At 37.5% G+C, this 18,492-nt stretch overlaps 1 protein-coding gene across 1 annotated transcript; it reads right to left on the reverse strand.

Annotated features, from left to right (window-relative positions):
* Positions 1-5,874: 5,874 nt before the first annotated feature.
* On the reverse strand, positions 5,875-11,512 carry LOC102803540 (uncharacterized). Its single transcript, XM_006818582.2, has 5 exons — positions 11,382-11,512; positions 11,167-11,191; positions 7,680-7,796; positions 7,399-7,512; positions 5,875-5,984 (listed from the first exon to the last, which is right to left on the reverse strand). The coding sequence occupies exons 1-4, from the start codon at positions 11,439-11,441 to the stop codon at positions 7,400-7,402; spliced, it is 315 nt and encodes a 104-aa protein (XP_006818645.1). The 5' UTR covers positions 11,442-11,512; the 3' UTR covers positions 5,875-5,984; position 7,399.
* Positions 11,513-18,492: the final 6,980 nt, after the last annotated feature.

Genomic DNA, 18,492 nt, shown 5'->3' on the forward strand with positions numbered 1-18,492 from the left:
AATAGGGGAAACGAAGATGAAACAAACACCCCTCACTAAAACAGTGTTTAGTAATAGGGAAAACGAGGATGAAACAGATATCCCTCACTAAAACAGTGTTTAGTAATAGGGGAAACGAAGATGAAACAAACATCCCTCACTAAAATAGTGTTTAGTAATAGGGGAAACGAAGATGAAACAAACATCCCTCACTAAAACAGTGTTTAGTGATAGGGAAAACGAGGATGAAACAGACATTCCTCACTAACACAGTGTTTAGTAATAGAGTAAACGAAGATGAAACAAACATCCCTCACTAAATTAGTGTTTAGTAATAGGGAAAACGAGGATGAAACAGACATCCCTCACTAAAACAGTGTTTAGTAATAGGGGAAACGAAGATGAAACAAACATCCCTCACTAAAATAGTGCTTAGTAATAGGGAAAACAAAGATAACACAAATACCCCTCACTAACACAGTGTTAAGTAATAAGGGAAACGAAGATGAAACAGACATTCCTCACTAACACTGTGTTTTGTAATAGGGGAAACGAAGATGAAACAAGTATCTTTCACTAACAAAATGTTCAATAATAGGGGAAACGAAGATTAAACAAACATCCCTCACTAAAACAGTGATTTGTAATAGGGGAAACAAGGATGAAACAAACATCCATCACTAACACAGTGTTTAGTAACAGGGGAAAAGAAGATGAAACAAACATCCCTCACTAATACAGTGTTTAGTAATAGGGGAAACAAGGATGAAATAAACATCCCTCACTAATACAGTGTTTAGTGAGAGGGGGAACTAAGATGAAACAAACATCCCTCACTAACACAGTGTTTTGTAATAGGGGAAACATGGATGAAACAAACATCCCTCACTAACACAGTGTTTAGTAATAGGGGAAACGAAGATGAAACAAACATCCCTCACTAACACAGTGTTTAGTAATAGGGGAAACGAAGATGAAACAAACATCCCTCACTAACACAGTGTTTAGTAATAGGGGAAACGAAGATGAAACAAACATCCCTCACTAACACAGTGTTTAGTAATAGGGGAAACGAAGATGAAACAAATATTTTTTTTTAGAATTCGAGATAAATTTGAGTTAGAGTAAATCAAACAGTTAGGGCGCAATCTCTATTGGTGACTCAATATCATAATTCTTCACGCCTTAGGGACTCCGTCACGTAATCATAGAGTATCACTACCAAGATTAACTTTATATGATTCAGTGCGGTCGTTGATATTTTAGCCCAGGTAATGAAACCAACTCAACTTAATCACATTACTATGCACTGTCATATTGTAAACAGTTTGTTAGATCAAAATGTATTGAAAATGTCAAAGTAAAGTAAGGGTAAGTATGAATGCCATATGTACAATTCAAAATTATCCTTGAGATGAATGTGTGTATTGAGGTATTCAGTTATACTCACTTACAAATCCAATATAAGCATTTGATGTACCTTTGATAGATAACATAGCATGCCCAGGTGATGAGGGATCTGTCAAACAATCGGGTCTTCACTGACCATCCGGAAAAATCTCCAAGAAGGAGAGGGGGTAAAAATACGAAAAACGTAATATGCAAGACAATAAAGAATGTTTTGCAGGTTTGTTGAAGTAGAGAAGTAGTCTCTAACGCCACAATCACTGCATTTCGTTTCCAAACTAGTTAGAAAGTATGCTGAAAGGTGCCGAGAAATACCGTGAAATACTTTGAGCAATATCCAGTTGTATGTATAGATGTAAGCTTTATAAATAATACTGCATTTTATAATAATTTATTGGGCATAATTTCACGTTTTTTTGAATACGTTGATTTTGTGTGAATTACATGTTTCTTACCAAATCTCCGTATATCGAATTGAGTTTAATATAAGTAACACATATACATTGGTGTTTGAATAACGAGACCCTTTGAGAATGGACATTTGTGCCGCTCAACCACAATACCCTTTTTGCCAAAACCTAAATCTAGGTGTATTATAACTACTTAAAATACCAATGACTTAACAATAAGGCCGCCGTGAATGGTAATGCATTGGTGCCGTTTGCTGCAGGCTACCTACTATATTCAAAATATTCAAACGATCTTTTAATTTGAAAAACGAAAATTAGTTAATAGGCCCAGGGATAGTGTATATTATCAATGAGTTTTATACATGTACAGTGAAAAGTTATAAAATAATAGTAATATCATTTTAGTTCACACTGCCCTCTATGGTCTGCCATATATCAAGTTAAATAGTCAGCTATTCGTTAAGCTGAATTTATGTATGTTTGATTCAACCTGTTTATCTTATTTTTCGGTATTTTATAATATAATTTGCTACAGAACATCTTATCTTTAATAAATAGGTTTGTTAATCAACGTCAGTGTGTATCGTATTCAAACATTTAAACCAAATGAAAGTGGTCAACATCTATGACCATTTTAAGAAGCCAGTTTGAATTAAACTAACGCGTTGATCTATCCATTTCAATTAAGCAAATAACACCGAATAAACGGCAAGGTAAAGACTATGTCTAATTATAGTAAATACGTACTGCGTGCGTGACTCGAACCGGCGCTCGCGTACGGCACCTAATCGCCTAGCTTCACGCCACTACACGTCTTCCCCTCGGCCACCGGGCATCCCCAAAAAAGGATGCTTAATAACCGAGCTTATTACGTGCAGAGAACGTGAAACCCGTCCACGCGATACGCGCCACACAGCATGGCCAGAATGCGGCAAAGGCCTTCAGATCTGGCTGTAGTAGGATGGTGAAAGTAATGGTACAGCATTTTAACAGTGAATAAGTACTGAGAAATAATTTTTAAACTCATAGTTGCTGTCGACATAGGAAGTAAAGTAAGCAAATAACACCGAATAAACGGCAAGGTAAAGACTATGTCTAATTATAGTAAATACGTACTGCGTGCGTGACTCGAACCGGCGCTCGCGTACGGCACCTAATCGCCTAGCTTCACGCCACTACACGTCTTCCCCTCGGCCACCGGGCATCCCCAAAAAAGGATGCTTAATAACCGAGCTTATTACGTGCAGAGAACGTGAAACCCGTCCACGCGATACGCGCCACACAGCATGGCCAGAATGCGGCAAAGGCCTTCAGATCTGGCTGTAGTAGGATGGTGAAATTAATGGTACAGCATTTTAACAGTGAATAAGTACTGAGAAATAATTTTTAAACTCATAGTTGCTGTCGACATAGGAAGTAAAGTAAGCAAATAACACCGAATAAACGGCAAGGTAAAGACTATGTCTAATTATAGTAAATACGTACTGCGTGCGTGACTCGAACCGGCGCTCGCGTACGGCACCTAATCGCCTAGCTTCACGCCACTACACGTCTTCCCCTCGGCCACCGGGCATCCCCAAAAAAGGATGCTTAATAACCGAGCTTATTACGTGCAGAGAACGTGAAACCCGTCCACGCGATACGCGCCACACAGCATGGCCAGAATGCGGCAAAGGCCTTCAGATCTGGCTGTAGTAGGATGGTGAAATTAATGGTACAGCATTTTAACAGTGAATAAGTACTGAGAAATAATTTTTAAACTCATAGTTGCTGTCGACATAGGAAGTAAAGTAAGCAAATAACACCGAATAAACGGCAAGGTAAAGACTATGTCTAATTATAGTAAATACGTACTGCGTGCGTGACTCGAACCGGCGCTCGCGTACGGCACCTAATCGCCTAGCTTCACGCCACTACACGTCTTCCCCTCGGCCACCGGGCATCCCCAAAAAAGGATGCTTAATAACCGAGCTTATTACGTGCAGAGAACGTGAAACCCGTCCACGCGATACGCGCCACACAGCATGGCCAGAATGCGGCAAAGGCCTTCAGATCTGGCTGTAGTAGGATGGTGAAAGTAATGGTACAGCATTTTAACAGTGAATAAGTACTGAGAAATAATTTTTAAACTCATAGTTGCTGTCGACATAGGAAGTAAAGTAAGCAAATAACACCGAATAAACGGCAAGGTAAAGACTATGTCTAATTATAGTAAATACGTACTGCGTGCGTGACTCGAACCGGCGCTCGCGTACGGCACCTAATCGCCTAGCTTCACGCCACTACACGTCTTCCCCTCGGCCACCGGGCAGATCTGAAGGCCTTTGCCGCATTCTGGCCATGCTGTGTGGCGCGTATCGCGTGGACGGGTTTCACGTTCTCTGCACGTAATAAGCTCGGTTATTAAGCATCCTTTTTTGGGGATGCCCGGTGGCCGAGGGGAAGACGTGTAGTGGCGTGAAGCTAGGCGATTAGGTGCCGTACGCGAGCGCCGGTTCGAGTCACGCACGCAGTACGTATTTACTATAATTAGACATAGTCTTTACCTTGCCGTTTATTCGGTGTTATTTGCTTACTTTACTTCCTATGTCGACAGCAACTATGAGTTTAAAAATTATTTCTCAGTACTTATTCACTGTTAAAATGCTGTACCATTACTTTCACCATCCTACTACAGCCAGATCTGAAGGCCTTTGCCGCATTCTGGCCATGCTGTGTGGCGCGTATCGCGTGGACGGGTTTCACGTTCTCTGCACGTAATAAGCTCGGTTATTAAGCATCCTTTTTTGGGGATGCCCGGTGGCCGAGGGGAAGACGTGTAGTGGCGTGAAGCTAGGCGATTAGGTGCCGTACGCGAGCGCCGGTTCGAGTCACGCACGCAGTACGTATTTACTATAATTAGACATAGTCTTTACCTTGCCGTTTATTCGGTGTTATTTGCTTACTTTACTTCCTATGTCGACAGCAACTATGAGTTTAAAAATTATTTCTCAGTACTTATTCACTGTTAAAATGCTGTACCATTACTTTCACCATCCTACTACAGCCAGATCTGAAGGCCTTTGCCGCATTCTGGCCATGCTGTGTGGCGCGTATCGCGTGGACGGGTTTCACGTTCTCTGCACGTAATAAGCTCGGTTATTAAGCATCCTTTTTTGGGGATGCCCGGTGGCCGAGGGGAAGACGTGTAGTGGCGTGAAGCTAGGCGATTAGGTGCCGTACGCGAGCGCCGGTTCGAGTCACGCACGCAGTACGTATTTACTATAATTAGACATAGTCTTTACCTTGCCGTTTATTCGGTGTTATTTGCTTACTTTACTTCCTATGTCGACAGCAACTATGAGTTTAAAAATTATTTCTCAGTACTTATTCACTGTTAAAATGCTGTACCATTACTTTCACCATCCTACTACAGCCAGATCTGAAGGCCTTTGCCGCATTCTGGCCATGCTGTGTGGCGCGTATCGCGTGGACGGGTTTCACGTTCTCTGCACGTAATAAGCTCGGTTATTAAGCATCCTTTTTTGGGGATGCCCGGTGGCCGAGGGGAAGACGTGTAGTGGCGTGAAGCTAGGCGATTAGGTGCCGTACGCGAGCGCCGGTTCGAGTCACGCACGCAGTACGTATTTACTATAATTAGACATAGTCTTTACCTTGCCGTTTATTCGGTGTTATTTGCTTACTTTACTTCCTATGTCGACAGCAACTATGAGTTTATCCATTTCAATGATTTACTACTACATTAGCTGAAGAGGAAATCGTCACACTATCATCAGTTGCATATACTTTAGTAGAATTGTTATAACAAATGTATTTTGTGTAACTGGTGGGATATGTACACAAGTAATCATAGAAGAAATATTTATATATTTCTAAAATTCGACATACATATACTCAATTTAATATTGACAGTATACAGGAATTGAACCATGTTTCACCAAATTAGATGTTTTATAATTACATATACGTTTAGTCCTTACCAGTGCTACGCTCACATCGCCATGGTTACTTAAATTATATAATTTTATTGTACTCAAGATAAACATCTCAGTTAACACAAACAAACATGTGACTCATGTTCTATGATTGTTTCTTTTCTTTATTTTGCGAGCAATTATAATAACTACATAAGACACACAATAAGCAGTAGATTTAGAAGTTGCATTGGTTCAGTATCCCGATTTATATCTGTAGATAGAAAATAAGAACGAACAAATCAGTGCTATTGAAACGTGTTATATTATTTAATTATGTAAGTGCATGTTCGAAACACTCGAAAACAATTTGACAATATACCTTCTATGTACAAATGCTGTTTGTATGGATTAATGTTTAATTCCGGGGCGTGCACTCAAAAAGAACTCACATTTGAAATACAAACACTCGTTGTATCAAAAACGCACTAAATAGGCATAGTGCATCGATGCCTTTATCAAATTTAAATTTAATCTGAAAAGAATACATTTTAAATGACATGGCATATTTCATAAGTTTCATTTATACGGTTTAAAACTTAGTATGATAACTATAATACATTCTGCAAAATATAATAAATAATTTTACATTTCTTAGTTTAGTTATGAGTTTTATTTAGCTGTCATGAATTCATATTTACACAAAATTGTATTGCAATCATTACCTACATAACGTGAAGTAACAAACTTTACGATAAAAAGTATGGTTATTTAAATGATTGTATTATGTGTCAGTCATGGACATATAAAAATCGACTACTATTATATTGGTTTATTATTTTGCCAAAATCACAGCATAGCAAATGATAGCAAGTTTGATTCAGCTTTCCAATAGTATGTTCTGTTTGGGCATGTAGAGCATTGCATCGTTTCCCATTTTATTTTCTCTCAGTGGGTGTTTGACTAAATTATAATTCTGTTATAAATTGTTTCGATATTTTCCGATGTGTATCATACGTGGACACCTTTGCACCAATATCAATCTAACATTATATTATTCATTGATTTGGTGACTCCGCCTGCATATATCAGTGTTAAGCTAGGCACACAAGACAATTATAAACTAATAAAAGGCCATTTGTAAATACAACAAACATTCATTCTGCCCATTTTCATATACTCAAAATTACTTTTTTTTACATTAAATATATTCGACCACCGGAAATGCTTTTGTTTGTGCCACTAAATAAATTACCTTCGCCCATATGGAATTAAGAGACTTTATTGGAGAATACTGTGTTCGATTTGAATATCTACTTTTGAAGAATATAAGTCTACACAAATTACGAACATATGCCAACGTTCACATATATGACCACGGCAAAGCATCTTGCCACTAAATAAATACATAGAATGAAATCGAATGGACAGATATTGCTATCTAGCAAGATAGATAAGTGGACACAGCGATATTACACACACTTTTACAAATAGGATGATAATTCTATGTTTTTAGTTTTTCTTTCATTGATTGATTGATTGATTGATTGACTTGGTGTATTACAAAGCTGAATGCATTGTTAAAATTTGCGATTGAACTGATTTATTATACAAATGGTATAATAACTGATCACATTTTTTTACGAACAAATAATCAAAGTTATATATTTCATTTCGTAAATACCTACTTTACACACAGCACACCCGATTACGTCCACAGCTAGAGCAGTTGTATTCTTTTTCATATCTATCGCATTTATGAGCACGGCATCTGCCACCACAATCATCAGCACAATCGACACCTGACCCAATAAAACAAACAAGCGTGTCGTATGAAACCAGCTATAGCATTCAGTACAATAAAACACCAAGGGTTATGTAACTTGAGAATCGTCATTGATGTTCATATTTATCTGGACAATCAAATATCATCCGAATATTGAAATAGTTACTCATGCGTCAAACTTACATGGCAAACAGCAAACTCGTTCATTTCTACAATCGGCACTGCAAATTGCTGATTCTGTCTCACATTTATTGCATTTATGAGCACGACATACACCTCCACAATCGCTACATCCATTCACTGAACCAAACGGGAAAAAACGGAGATATAGTGAAAATAGCATTTAGAAAAAATTACTTTATGTAGTGTACTGTGTGTATATATACATGTAGTGTACTGTGTGTGTATATGCATGTAGTGTACTGTGTGTGTATATACATGTAGTGTACTGTGTATATATATACATGTAGTGTGAAGTGTGTGTATATACATGTAGTGTACTGTGTGTGTATATACATGTAGTGTGCAGTGTGTGTGTATATACATGTAGTGTACTGTGTGTGTATATACATGTAGTGTGCAGTGTGTGTATATACATGTAGTGTACTGTGTGTGTATATACATGTAGTGTGCAGTATGTGTATATACATGTGGCGTGCAATGTGTATATATACATTTGTTGTGCAGTTTGTATATACACATATGGTATGCAGAGCGTACATATACATGTAGTGTGCAGTTTGTATATATATGTTGTATGCAGATATTCAAAACAAAAATGAACATTCGACTTATTGTGTGGTATAATCAAGCGGTGGCGGTGGCGGTGATTGAGATTTTGTTAACTCCCAGTAATTTATGCGAATGACGACGTATGAATGGCGCGAATAAACAATTTGAAAATGTGACTAATCAACGGGCAATGTTCAATTTTGGAGCGCAGACAAATCGAATAGAAAATTGTCTGGAGCCTATTTTCTGTAGCGAAGCCAGGGAAACAGATGGAGGAAGCTAATGTAGTTGAACAGTGTCATTGGGTAAATGTACCAAATTGTACATTTCTACATTTCTATTTTTATTCATAACTAGAAAAATGTAACATTTGAATTGATTAAAAGATTTAAATTAAAATAACTAAAAATAGTTGAGATATTCGTAAATGTATGCCCCAAGGGACAACGAAGCCATTTGCTGATTCTCACAATGTTTCCTCTTTCGTAGACGCTGTATGTAAGGCTTTGTTGAATACGGACAATTGAGATAATAAATATTCATCATGGATAAATTGTCCAGGAAATGACTTTTATCACGTCCTAGAAGTTTTAACTTTCCATCCGGTCGTTTTATTTTGATTACAATATTCCTTTTAGTCCAATACATAAAATACAATTCAGCATTTCCAACTCAATCAATTCATAAAATAATTACATACCTTCGGCGTATATTCAAAAGGTACACTTTTTAATAATTGAAAGGGACTTTTGCTTGGGGCATTTATTAGTATACGAATACGGAGCTACTCGTACATCAGTTCATTCTCTATCTGATATTTTTTTGGAATAATCTACAACAACACGAGATTCGAGCACCTCACAACACCACATATTTTCCAAGCGTGGACTCAGTGATCTAAGTAATTCTAGGTCAGAGCGTGACATATTTAAATATTGTCGTACTTCGTACAATTATGTCCAAGTTCCCTATCAGTTTAAGGCACTCTATGAATGAGGTACTTCGAAAGGTCAGGGCTCGTCTCATTTTTATCTGCCGTGTCGTCTGTAATTTAATGAAACCTGCCTCGAATCACAAGGTTTTCCCCACCGGCGTTTGAACGTTTGAGTAGCAAAAACAGCAAATAGCAAAATATTACGGTCCTTAATATTTTTGAACTTCGAACGGTTTATTTTCCATTTCCCCGGGGATCGCGAAAAACTGCTTCATACAAATAGTATTTTTCAGAAGAAAAATAAATTTAGACTCAAACAATCCAATGATGATAGCTATGTTTATATAAACGTATGGATATCTCATCGGCTTTATGTAATCCAACATGCGACATCATGACAGTTTTCACCACAAGGTCATCTTCCTCAAATTGTAAATATTTTAATTTTATTTTTACTTGACGATTGAACATCAGCAAGCGTCGGTGTGTGGTGGATTTGGCATTTAGTCGTGTTGCAATAGCCATTTTCGTGGTCGATAAACGTCACTTTCATAAAACGGTCATTATCTCCATTTGTGTTTTTTAGTTTATCAGAGAGAGTGAAACTTAATTAGATATCAGTTTTTGTCACTCTGACTTAACATTATCACGACGACGTCTTTACGAAAGAAATGACGTCTGCGCGTATTTTTAAAGCTTTGCATTTTCGCACAATGTTGTCCGAAGTGTGAAATACTGACAGAGATTGAACATACGGCAAATTGAAAACAAAAAATGTTTTCTAAACGCCTGGACGCCAATGTGTTAACAAACAACTGACAAACATAGTGTAAAAGTTTCATTCGAAATAAGCAACAACTGTGCGAGCTATTCAGATTTTAACGTCTCTGGCAAACTGTAAAAAAAAACCGCAAGTCTAATTTACATAACCATCTACTCAGAAAGAATGTTTGCTCATAGTTAAAATGACTAACATTATGAGCGTCTCTGCATATTGCATATAACACTTGATGACGTGAACATAATACACGATTACAAATATCAGACCCTTTTTTTGCAGAAAAACAACCAACAAAGTTTAAAATATTTTGAGCTATGTGAGTAATATGAACCAATCTCAAAAGTTAAAAGTGTCGTAACTAGAAAGGATTTTGACAGAGACATAATTACAAATGATTAAAATGAAATTTGCTGTCGCTAAATCGATTTCAAGTTTTACTGCATCAATATGCAATGAAGAATGGTGATAAATATGCTATATGATGTATTAACAAACGTAAACATTAGGACTTTATCCTATTCCAACATTATATATTATATATTTACGAAGTTGAGAGAGAATAATAATTGTATTCACTGGCAGGAAAAAGCAATGTGGGGTGCAGAGCAGCAATAATTATCTAGGCGGATTTCAGGATTTGTGTAAACGAATATTTATGTTATACTTTGACATGTTGAATGATAACATTCAGGATTTTAAATTGTAAACCAGGTTAGACTATTTGCTTTTTGTGGGAAGACATGTTTCTTTTTTTGGAGACTTGAATAGGCCTTGAAACCTGATTTAATTTGAATAGATTTTCCTACGACGCAACTTTCACGAAAGATTTTTGCATTTATCTCAGCCCTTGATCTTTTTTTCATTTATTCAGATTTTAAATTTTGCTGAAATGTGTACTTTTTATTTGTAATATTGGTTCAAAATCACTCACTCACTCACAAAATGATTTAAACTGATCTACTAAATGCACTGCATTTATAGCGGAGTTAGAAGAACGACGTTCGTGCATGTATGTTAATGATTCATTGATTGACTTTATAAGCAATGTATGCATTTATTGTACCAAAACTCATATTTGGATACTTCAAATTCCCACAGACATAATTTGCATAACCACTACAATCAAAGCGTTTGACATGCACGCGTTCGTAAGTAACATGCACGGCATTAGGTGTACAAATGTCATTTATATTATGTGAGATACATATTCTTATTTTACTTACCCAGTTCGTCAGTGCAGGTAACCAGCTGCAAAACAAACAAACAATATAAGTTTTTATTAATTGGTTACATAACACTATCTGCACATTCATGTATTTGCCGTGTTGATTTTAAATTGGTGTAAGTTTAAATGTTATTGTTATACCATTAACAAACTATTCCACTCAATGCAAAATTACATTATTATTCAAAAACAATATGTATAGTTGATACTTACACCCGTTGTTGCCAGCCAAATAACTGGGACCAACAGACACACTAAATAACTGAATTGCATCTTAAATACAAACTTTGATGAGCTTCACGAATACTTTAAATGCGCAGATGTCCTCGGTTGAGTAACTAAATCGCAGCAACAACGTATTTATATATTTAATATAATCATATTCATCAACACCATATGTATATTTTCTAAAGGTTCATTATGCAAATAGATAACGTCGATATGAGCATATGTTGTCTGGATTGTGTATCGAGACACAAGGCAAAATGACAACACAGCAATGTTCAAACTATAATTATTTTGTATATTTGTGCATACTTAATTAATGTTTTTGATAAAGTAATTTGTGCATCGCACGGATAGTGCAACATTGTGACAATATTAATGTTTCTGTACTACCAGTCAATATTGTCTTTGAAATAAACATATATCACAGTTTCGTTTCGGTGATTATATCAGAGTTACTGAAATTAGGCAAACTAAGATGATCCAATGAATCGCCATTTAAATCAATGTAAAAACATGATTATATAGACATGGTTTACATTTGAGGCAACATATTAATACGTTTGACAATAACTAAAAACACTGAAAGGTTCATTATAGTCGTAAATCACATATATTAAACAGTGTAAATTTAAAATTTACTATCAACATAAGCCACCAACTGTAGCAGTTGTACTGCGCATAACAAAACAAGAGATACGTTCGGTTTAAGGAATTGAACGAACATTATCTAACATTACCAAAAGCTATTTGCGTGCTTCCGTAAGTTAAACAGAACACCACTTCATTCACTCATCATGGCTTGACCTATGATCAACTCTATACTGCCATGTTACATAAACACAGTACAATTCAGCGATGTATTGTGCGTTTAATTTACATACACGAATGTGTCTTGAAGTGAGAGGGTCGTCACCTGCACACGCGCCCTAATTTAGTCCTAAGCGACGATAACAACACACACTAAAAACGCAAAGGCTCAATGGTGGACGCTTGTTTGTAAACAATGACACGCTACGGCCAGCTTACGCATGCGCAAGTGACGACCCTCCCGCTTTAAGTGTTACAAGATATGACTTCTACTATTAGAGGTAAACGCTCTAAATTAAGTATTCGAATTTATCCCTATAAGAAAATGACGACGCATAAATATGACCATTCTATCGTCATTTTGTCATGGTGTATACGTTATCAAGTTATATACTTAAATAGACAATGTAATTAATAACATTAAGGCATTGACGCAGATCGCCGCAAACCAACCGATCTGACACATACCGTGCGTGGAACTATTGGAAAAGTGGTCGGAACTATCGCCGCAAACCAACCACAGCCGGTGCTGAATAGCGCCACCTATGTTGACACAAGAAAATTAGACTATTGACCTCCCAATTTACATGCATTTTAATAAAATAAGACCTTCTGTTGAGTGTGGAGCGTTATTTAAATTGATCAACTCATCAACGATTAAATTTAGCTAAAAATCGTGGGAGAATGTGTTCAAAACAAAAAAATACTTGTATATAGTTCCGCGGAAGAAACGCTGAGTAAAATGGTGGCAGATATAACGTATTGCGGAAGCAATAGGCTTTGTGTCTGGAACGCAAGCGATAGTGCGCCATCAACGGAGCTGATGTGCGTAATGTGATGTCACTTCTTGTTGCGCGAGGTGTGACGTCACTCCATCTTCAAGGCGTCACAACAGAAATGTAAGTGGTCTTTCTTAGTGTGGTAAATTGTGGAAATAATATTCATTTTATATTGATCTCCGCTTCACTTGGTATATTTATCATCCTTAATACATCCAAGATTTGAATGAAGGTGGTTTGGTGTGGTATATCATTTGAATTTCATTCCTAGAAGCGTTTTGAATTTGTAGTCTGCGGCGGTTTCTTTTGCTTAATTCGACCGCCATTTTATTACGTGTAAGGTGAAGGATGTGTGCGGCAAAAAAAAAAACCAAAAAAAACAAACAAAAAAACCAAAAAAAAAAACCAACGGTTCTTATTTTAGGACACTCGTTTGTAAGGCGACTCAAAACTTTTGTGCATGAGGACCAACAGCAATATAATGTGTCACCAACTTTCGATTTGAGTCAAATGGTTATTTATTTCCATGGTGTTGGTGGACGAACGGTATCGTCGCTGGTAAACTTTGACCTTGGTGTGGTGAGCCGGGTTTCGCCGGATATTATGGTCTTAGAGTTAGGGTCCAATGATCTGTGTGACTTTTGCGTGGAGCCATTGCAAATCACATGCAAAATGGTAGACCTCGTTCATCAAATGCATAGGGAATTCAGGGTAAAACAAATAATTGTCAGTCAAGTCATGCACAGCATGAGACCATTTCATAAGTTTCATATTTACAATGCTAGGGTAGATATTTTAAATCACGCGTTAAAGTCTGCCTTAGAGGAACTTTCATTTGCCATGTTTTGGAAGCATATTGGCTTATGGAATTCTTCTCTAACTATAATGTTACCAGATGGCATTCACTTGAACAAATTGGGTAATTATGGGTATTATCGAAGTGTTCGTGAGGCACTCTTGCAGGCATAGAGATTTTTAAAGGCAGCACAGGTTTAACTGGTGGTGGTTAGGTAGTTGCTAAATGCAGACTGTTACATGAATGAGTTTCTGCTTTTATTTTGTAATTTTGCAGACTGTTGATCTTATCTCTATTGCAATTAAGGGTTGAATTTCTGTTTTTATTTTTATTTATTGGACTGTGGATACTATCTCTATTACTTGAGTGTGATTTTTGTTTTTGTTTTTATTTAAAATTTCGCAGACTGTTGATCCTATCTCTATTACATGAGTGTGGAGTTTCTGTTTATTTAATATTTTGCAGACTGTTGATCCTATCTCTATTACATGAGTGTGGAGTTTCTGCTTTATTTATATTTTGCAGACTTTTGATCCTATTTCTATTACATGAGTGTGGAGTTTCTGCTTTATTTATATTTTGCAGACTTTTGATCCTATCTCTATTACATGAGTGTGGAGTTTCTGCTTTTATTGTAAAGGTTGCAGACTTTTGATCCTATCTCTATTACATGAGTGTGGAGTTTTCTGCTTTTATTTTAAATTTTTGCTGAATTTTGATCCTATCTTGATCACACGTGGGAGTTTCTGCTTTTATTTTATATTTTACAGACTGATATTGTAAATGTTGCAGACTTTTGATCCTATCTTTATTACATGAGTGTGGAGTTTCTGTTTTATTTTATATTTTGCAGACTGTTGATCCTATCTCTATTACATGAGTGTGGAGTTTCTGCTTTTATTGTAAAGGTTGCAGACTTTTGATCCTATCTCTATTACACGAGTGTGGAGTTTTCTGCTTTTATTTTAAATTTTTGCTGAATTTTGATCCTATCTTGATCACACGTGGGAGTTTCTGCTTTTATTTTATATTTTACAGACTGATATTGTAAATGTTGCAGACTTTTTATTTCATGAGTGCTTTAATATTAAAATGTTTTGCTTGATCCTAGCTCAGTACAAGTAGGCAGTTGATTCAACATCTTGCTCTAGTTTCTGCCTTCTTCAAAATAATTGTTCACTAAATAGTATCATCTGTTTATGTGCATCTCTGCACAGATTCATAGAGTATGTTTTGTAACAGTAATGCTGCTTAGTATCTTTATCATAGATCATGGCACCTGCGCGAAAGCGTAACACACTGAAAAAAGTTGTGTCACCACCACGGAAGCGTACCATGGCAACCAGAAGAGGGAAAACCAAGCAACCTGTTCCCATGGAAACAACAGCCATATATGATGTTGGTGCAACACCAGTATCAACACAGGATGTGCCAGAACAGCCTTCTCCTAGTGTACCAGTGAGTCAACCAAGCACATCACAAGCATTAGCAGAAACAGCAGCACTTATTCAACAGTCTACTTCAGCATTACTCAAGGGTATTGAGACATTTACCAACCTACCAAACTCGATGCAAACAAGTCAAGCTAACACACATGCGTAATCGGTTATTGCAACACCAACAACTCGTACGAGCATCCCAGCTACTACAACAGTGGTTGAAAATGCTGTTCTGAATACAGTTAACGTAATAACAGGTACCTGTCCACAATATTTGGTACAGGAGCAGGTGGAAGGAGGGAAAGTTAGTCATTTTACAAGTGTAACTGTTCCATTAGGCGCTTGGGTGCCAAGTTAAAAACAAAATTTGGTGTAATGAGTTTGTTGATTTGGGTAGTTTGTTGTCAAAATTTGACAAGGATCAGTATACATTATCAGTTATGAACCCTTCTCAGAGTGACAGTCCATCTTTCCGCCTGATTCCTACTGAAATTGACTTAATTGCAAAATGGTCATCTGCTTTTCAAATTTTCATAGCAATTTATTCAGCTAAGTTTAATTCTGATACACCTGGTTTTATGAAATACATGGATACTGTCAGGGAAATAGCAACTGGAGGAGGAGATTGGAAGTACTATGACACGAATTTTCGCAAATTAATTCAACAGGCAGCCTTACCTTGGTGTCAGTTGCACATTGAGTTGTATTTGAGAGCAAAACAATCTCCTCGCCAGTCTTTCCCAAACAGTTTTCAGTTCTTTCGTTCCCAGCGCTTCTTTCCAAGAGGAGCATGTTACAAGTACCAGAGGGGAAAGCCATGTTCCAGATGCAACTACCCTCACACATGTTGCTGGTGCTCTGGATCACACCCAGGTTTGGAATGCAAAACCCGCAAACAGGATTTGCAAAATGGACCTGGCGTTGGATATAGCTCAATCAACCCCAGTTTTCCCTATATGTCTATTACCCACCGCAATAAATATTGAGAAGTTACAACTAAGGTTATCTGGCTATGACCCTATTCTGGCTCAATACCTTATTGATGGTTTTAGTTGTGGTTTTTCTATTGGATTTTCTGGGAATAACATAACGTTGATTCGCCTAATCTTAGATCAGCTGTTGAGCAACCAGGGGTTGTTGACAAAAAATTGCAGAAAGAATTATCTGCAGGCAGGATTGCTGGACCATTTCTGAAAAAAACCTTTAATAATTTTCATTGTTCACCATTGGGTGTTGTTCCTAAGAAGGTACCAGGTGAATTTAGACTAATTCATCATTTGTCTTGGCCACAAGGTAACTCCATTATTGATGGCATTCCACCTGAGCTAACTACAGTTAATTATGCACGAGTGGATGACGCGGTTCAGGCAATTATATAATTTGGTGAGGGCTGCTACTTTTGGTCTATGTAATGATTTGGGAGTACCATTAGTTAAGGAGAAAACGGAGGGCCCTGCTACTGTTTTGTGTTTTGCGGGTATTGAATTACACACTGTTTTGATGCAAGCTCGTCTCCCACTTGAAAAAATACAACGTTGCATATTTCTAGTTCAGCAGTTTCTGGGACGCAAAAAGGCAACTCTTAAAGAAATCCAGTCCTTGGTCGGAACGCTTAATTTTGCTTGTACTGTTGTCACCCCGAGGAGAGCCTTTTTAAGGCGCCTAATTGATTTGACTTTGGGTCTAACTCAACCTCATCATCATCGCCGTGTCAATCAGGAATTTTAACTTTGCCAGTCAGCGAGGCTTTGATAGCCATGTTTTTAACAGACATGCACATGAACGGGTTTGCGGCAAATACAATCACCACAACTGCATCAGTTACTTACATAAGCTACAGGGGTATAAGAATCCGACAGATTCTTTTGTTGTCAAATTTTTTTTATCAGCCATGCGAAAACAAACACCGACTATAGATAGGCGTTTACCTAAATCACGCTCCATTTTGCACGCCCTTGTTGACTATTTGCCATACATTGTCAATTCAGGCTATAACCATCGATTATTTAAAGCTCTCTTCCTGTTCATGTTCTATGCATGTACACGCATTGGGGAGGTAACTTTTACCACCAATAATAATGTTTCACATATCTTGCAATTACACGACATTGCCATTTTGCGCCAGGGGTGCTCTGCAGATAGCTCTTAGAAAGTAACTTTCACCAAATACAAGCATGGCTATGCCCCTCAGGTCGTTATTATTGGTTGTCAACGTGTCCCCTACTGTCCAATTGCAGCAATCTCTACTTTTGTTGCGGTTAGGGAGCAAAAACCTGGGCCGCTGTTCTGTATGCCTGATCAACAGCCTATAAAACGTGATTACTTTATGCTTAAATTCAATGCAGGTCTACATTTTGGGGGCTTAAGCCCCCAATATTATAAGGGTCATAGTTTCCGTAGAGGAGCTGCATCAGAGGCAGCAAGTTCTGGCTTGTCTGATGCACAAATCAGAAGTCTGGAAAGGTGGAAATCGGATGCATTTAAACTGTACACCCGTCAACATGCACAATTTTAGTCAAGCAACTAGCATGGGCAATAGTTGTTTTCCTATATTCTGATTGGGCTAGCAAGGGCAGCCCTTATGTCATCCCTGAGTGTTAGGTATCTTCTCATTTTTGCATATAATTTAATTTTTATTTTTTGGTGTGGGGCTGACACAAGGTGTGTCTGGTGGCATGATTTGGCCCCACACTCAGTGACGTTAACTTTGTAATTTGTTCAACAAACTTGACTTGCTACTTTTAGTCAAGAGTTAGGGATTTTAGAAAAACTTTGTTTATTCAATTAACTTGATATGTTACATTGTATTCAAGATTTTTCAATAACTTTTTCACTTATTCAAGCATTTTGTTCACTTTACCCAAATAGTTAGGGTTTTTGAATAAACCGGCCACAACTGGGGTATCCAAAGTACGGTAACCCAGTTGTGGTCCTTTTTTCAGCCAAATACAGGTGTATTTCATTGTGTAAATGGGTTCCAGACACAAATAACGTATTGCGGAAGCAATAGGCTTTGTGTCTGGAACGCAAGCGATAGTGCGCCATCAACGGAGCTGATGTGCGTAATGTGATGTCACTTCTTGTTGCGCGAGGTGTGACGTCACTCCATCTTCAAGGCGTCACAACAGAAATGTAAGTGGTCTTTCTTAGTGTGGTAAATTGTGGAAATAATATTCATTTTCCCCTCCCTCCCACCCATGATTTGGCCCCACACTCAGTGACGTTAACTTTGTAATTTGTTCAACAAACTTGACTTGCTACTTTTAGTCAAGAGT

This window comes from Saccoglossus kowalevskii, chromosome 9, assembly GCF_978046115.1.
Source record: "Saccoglossus kowalevskii chromosome 9, keSacKowa6.1, whole genome shotgun sequence".
NCBI lineage: Eukaryota > Metazoa > Hemichordata > Enteropneusta > Harrimaniidae > Saccoglossus > Saccoglossus kowalevskii.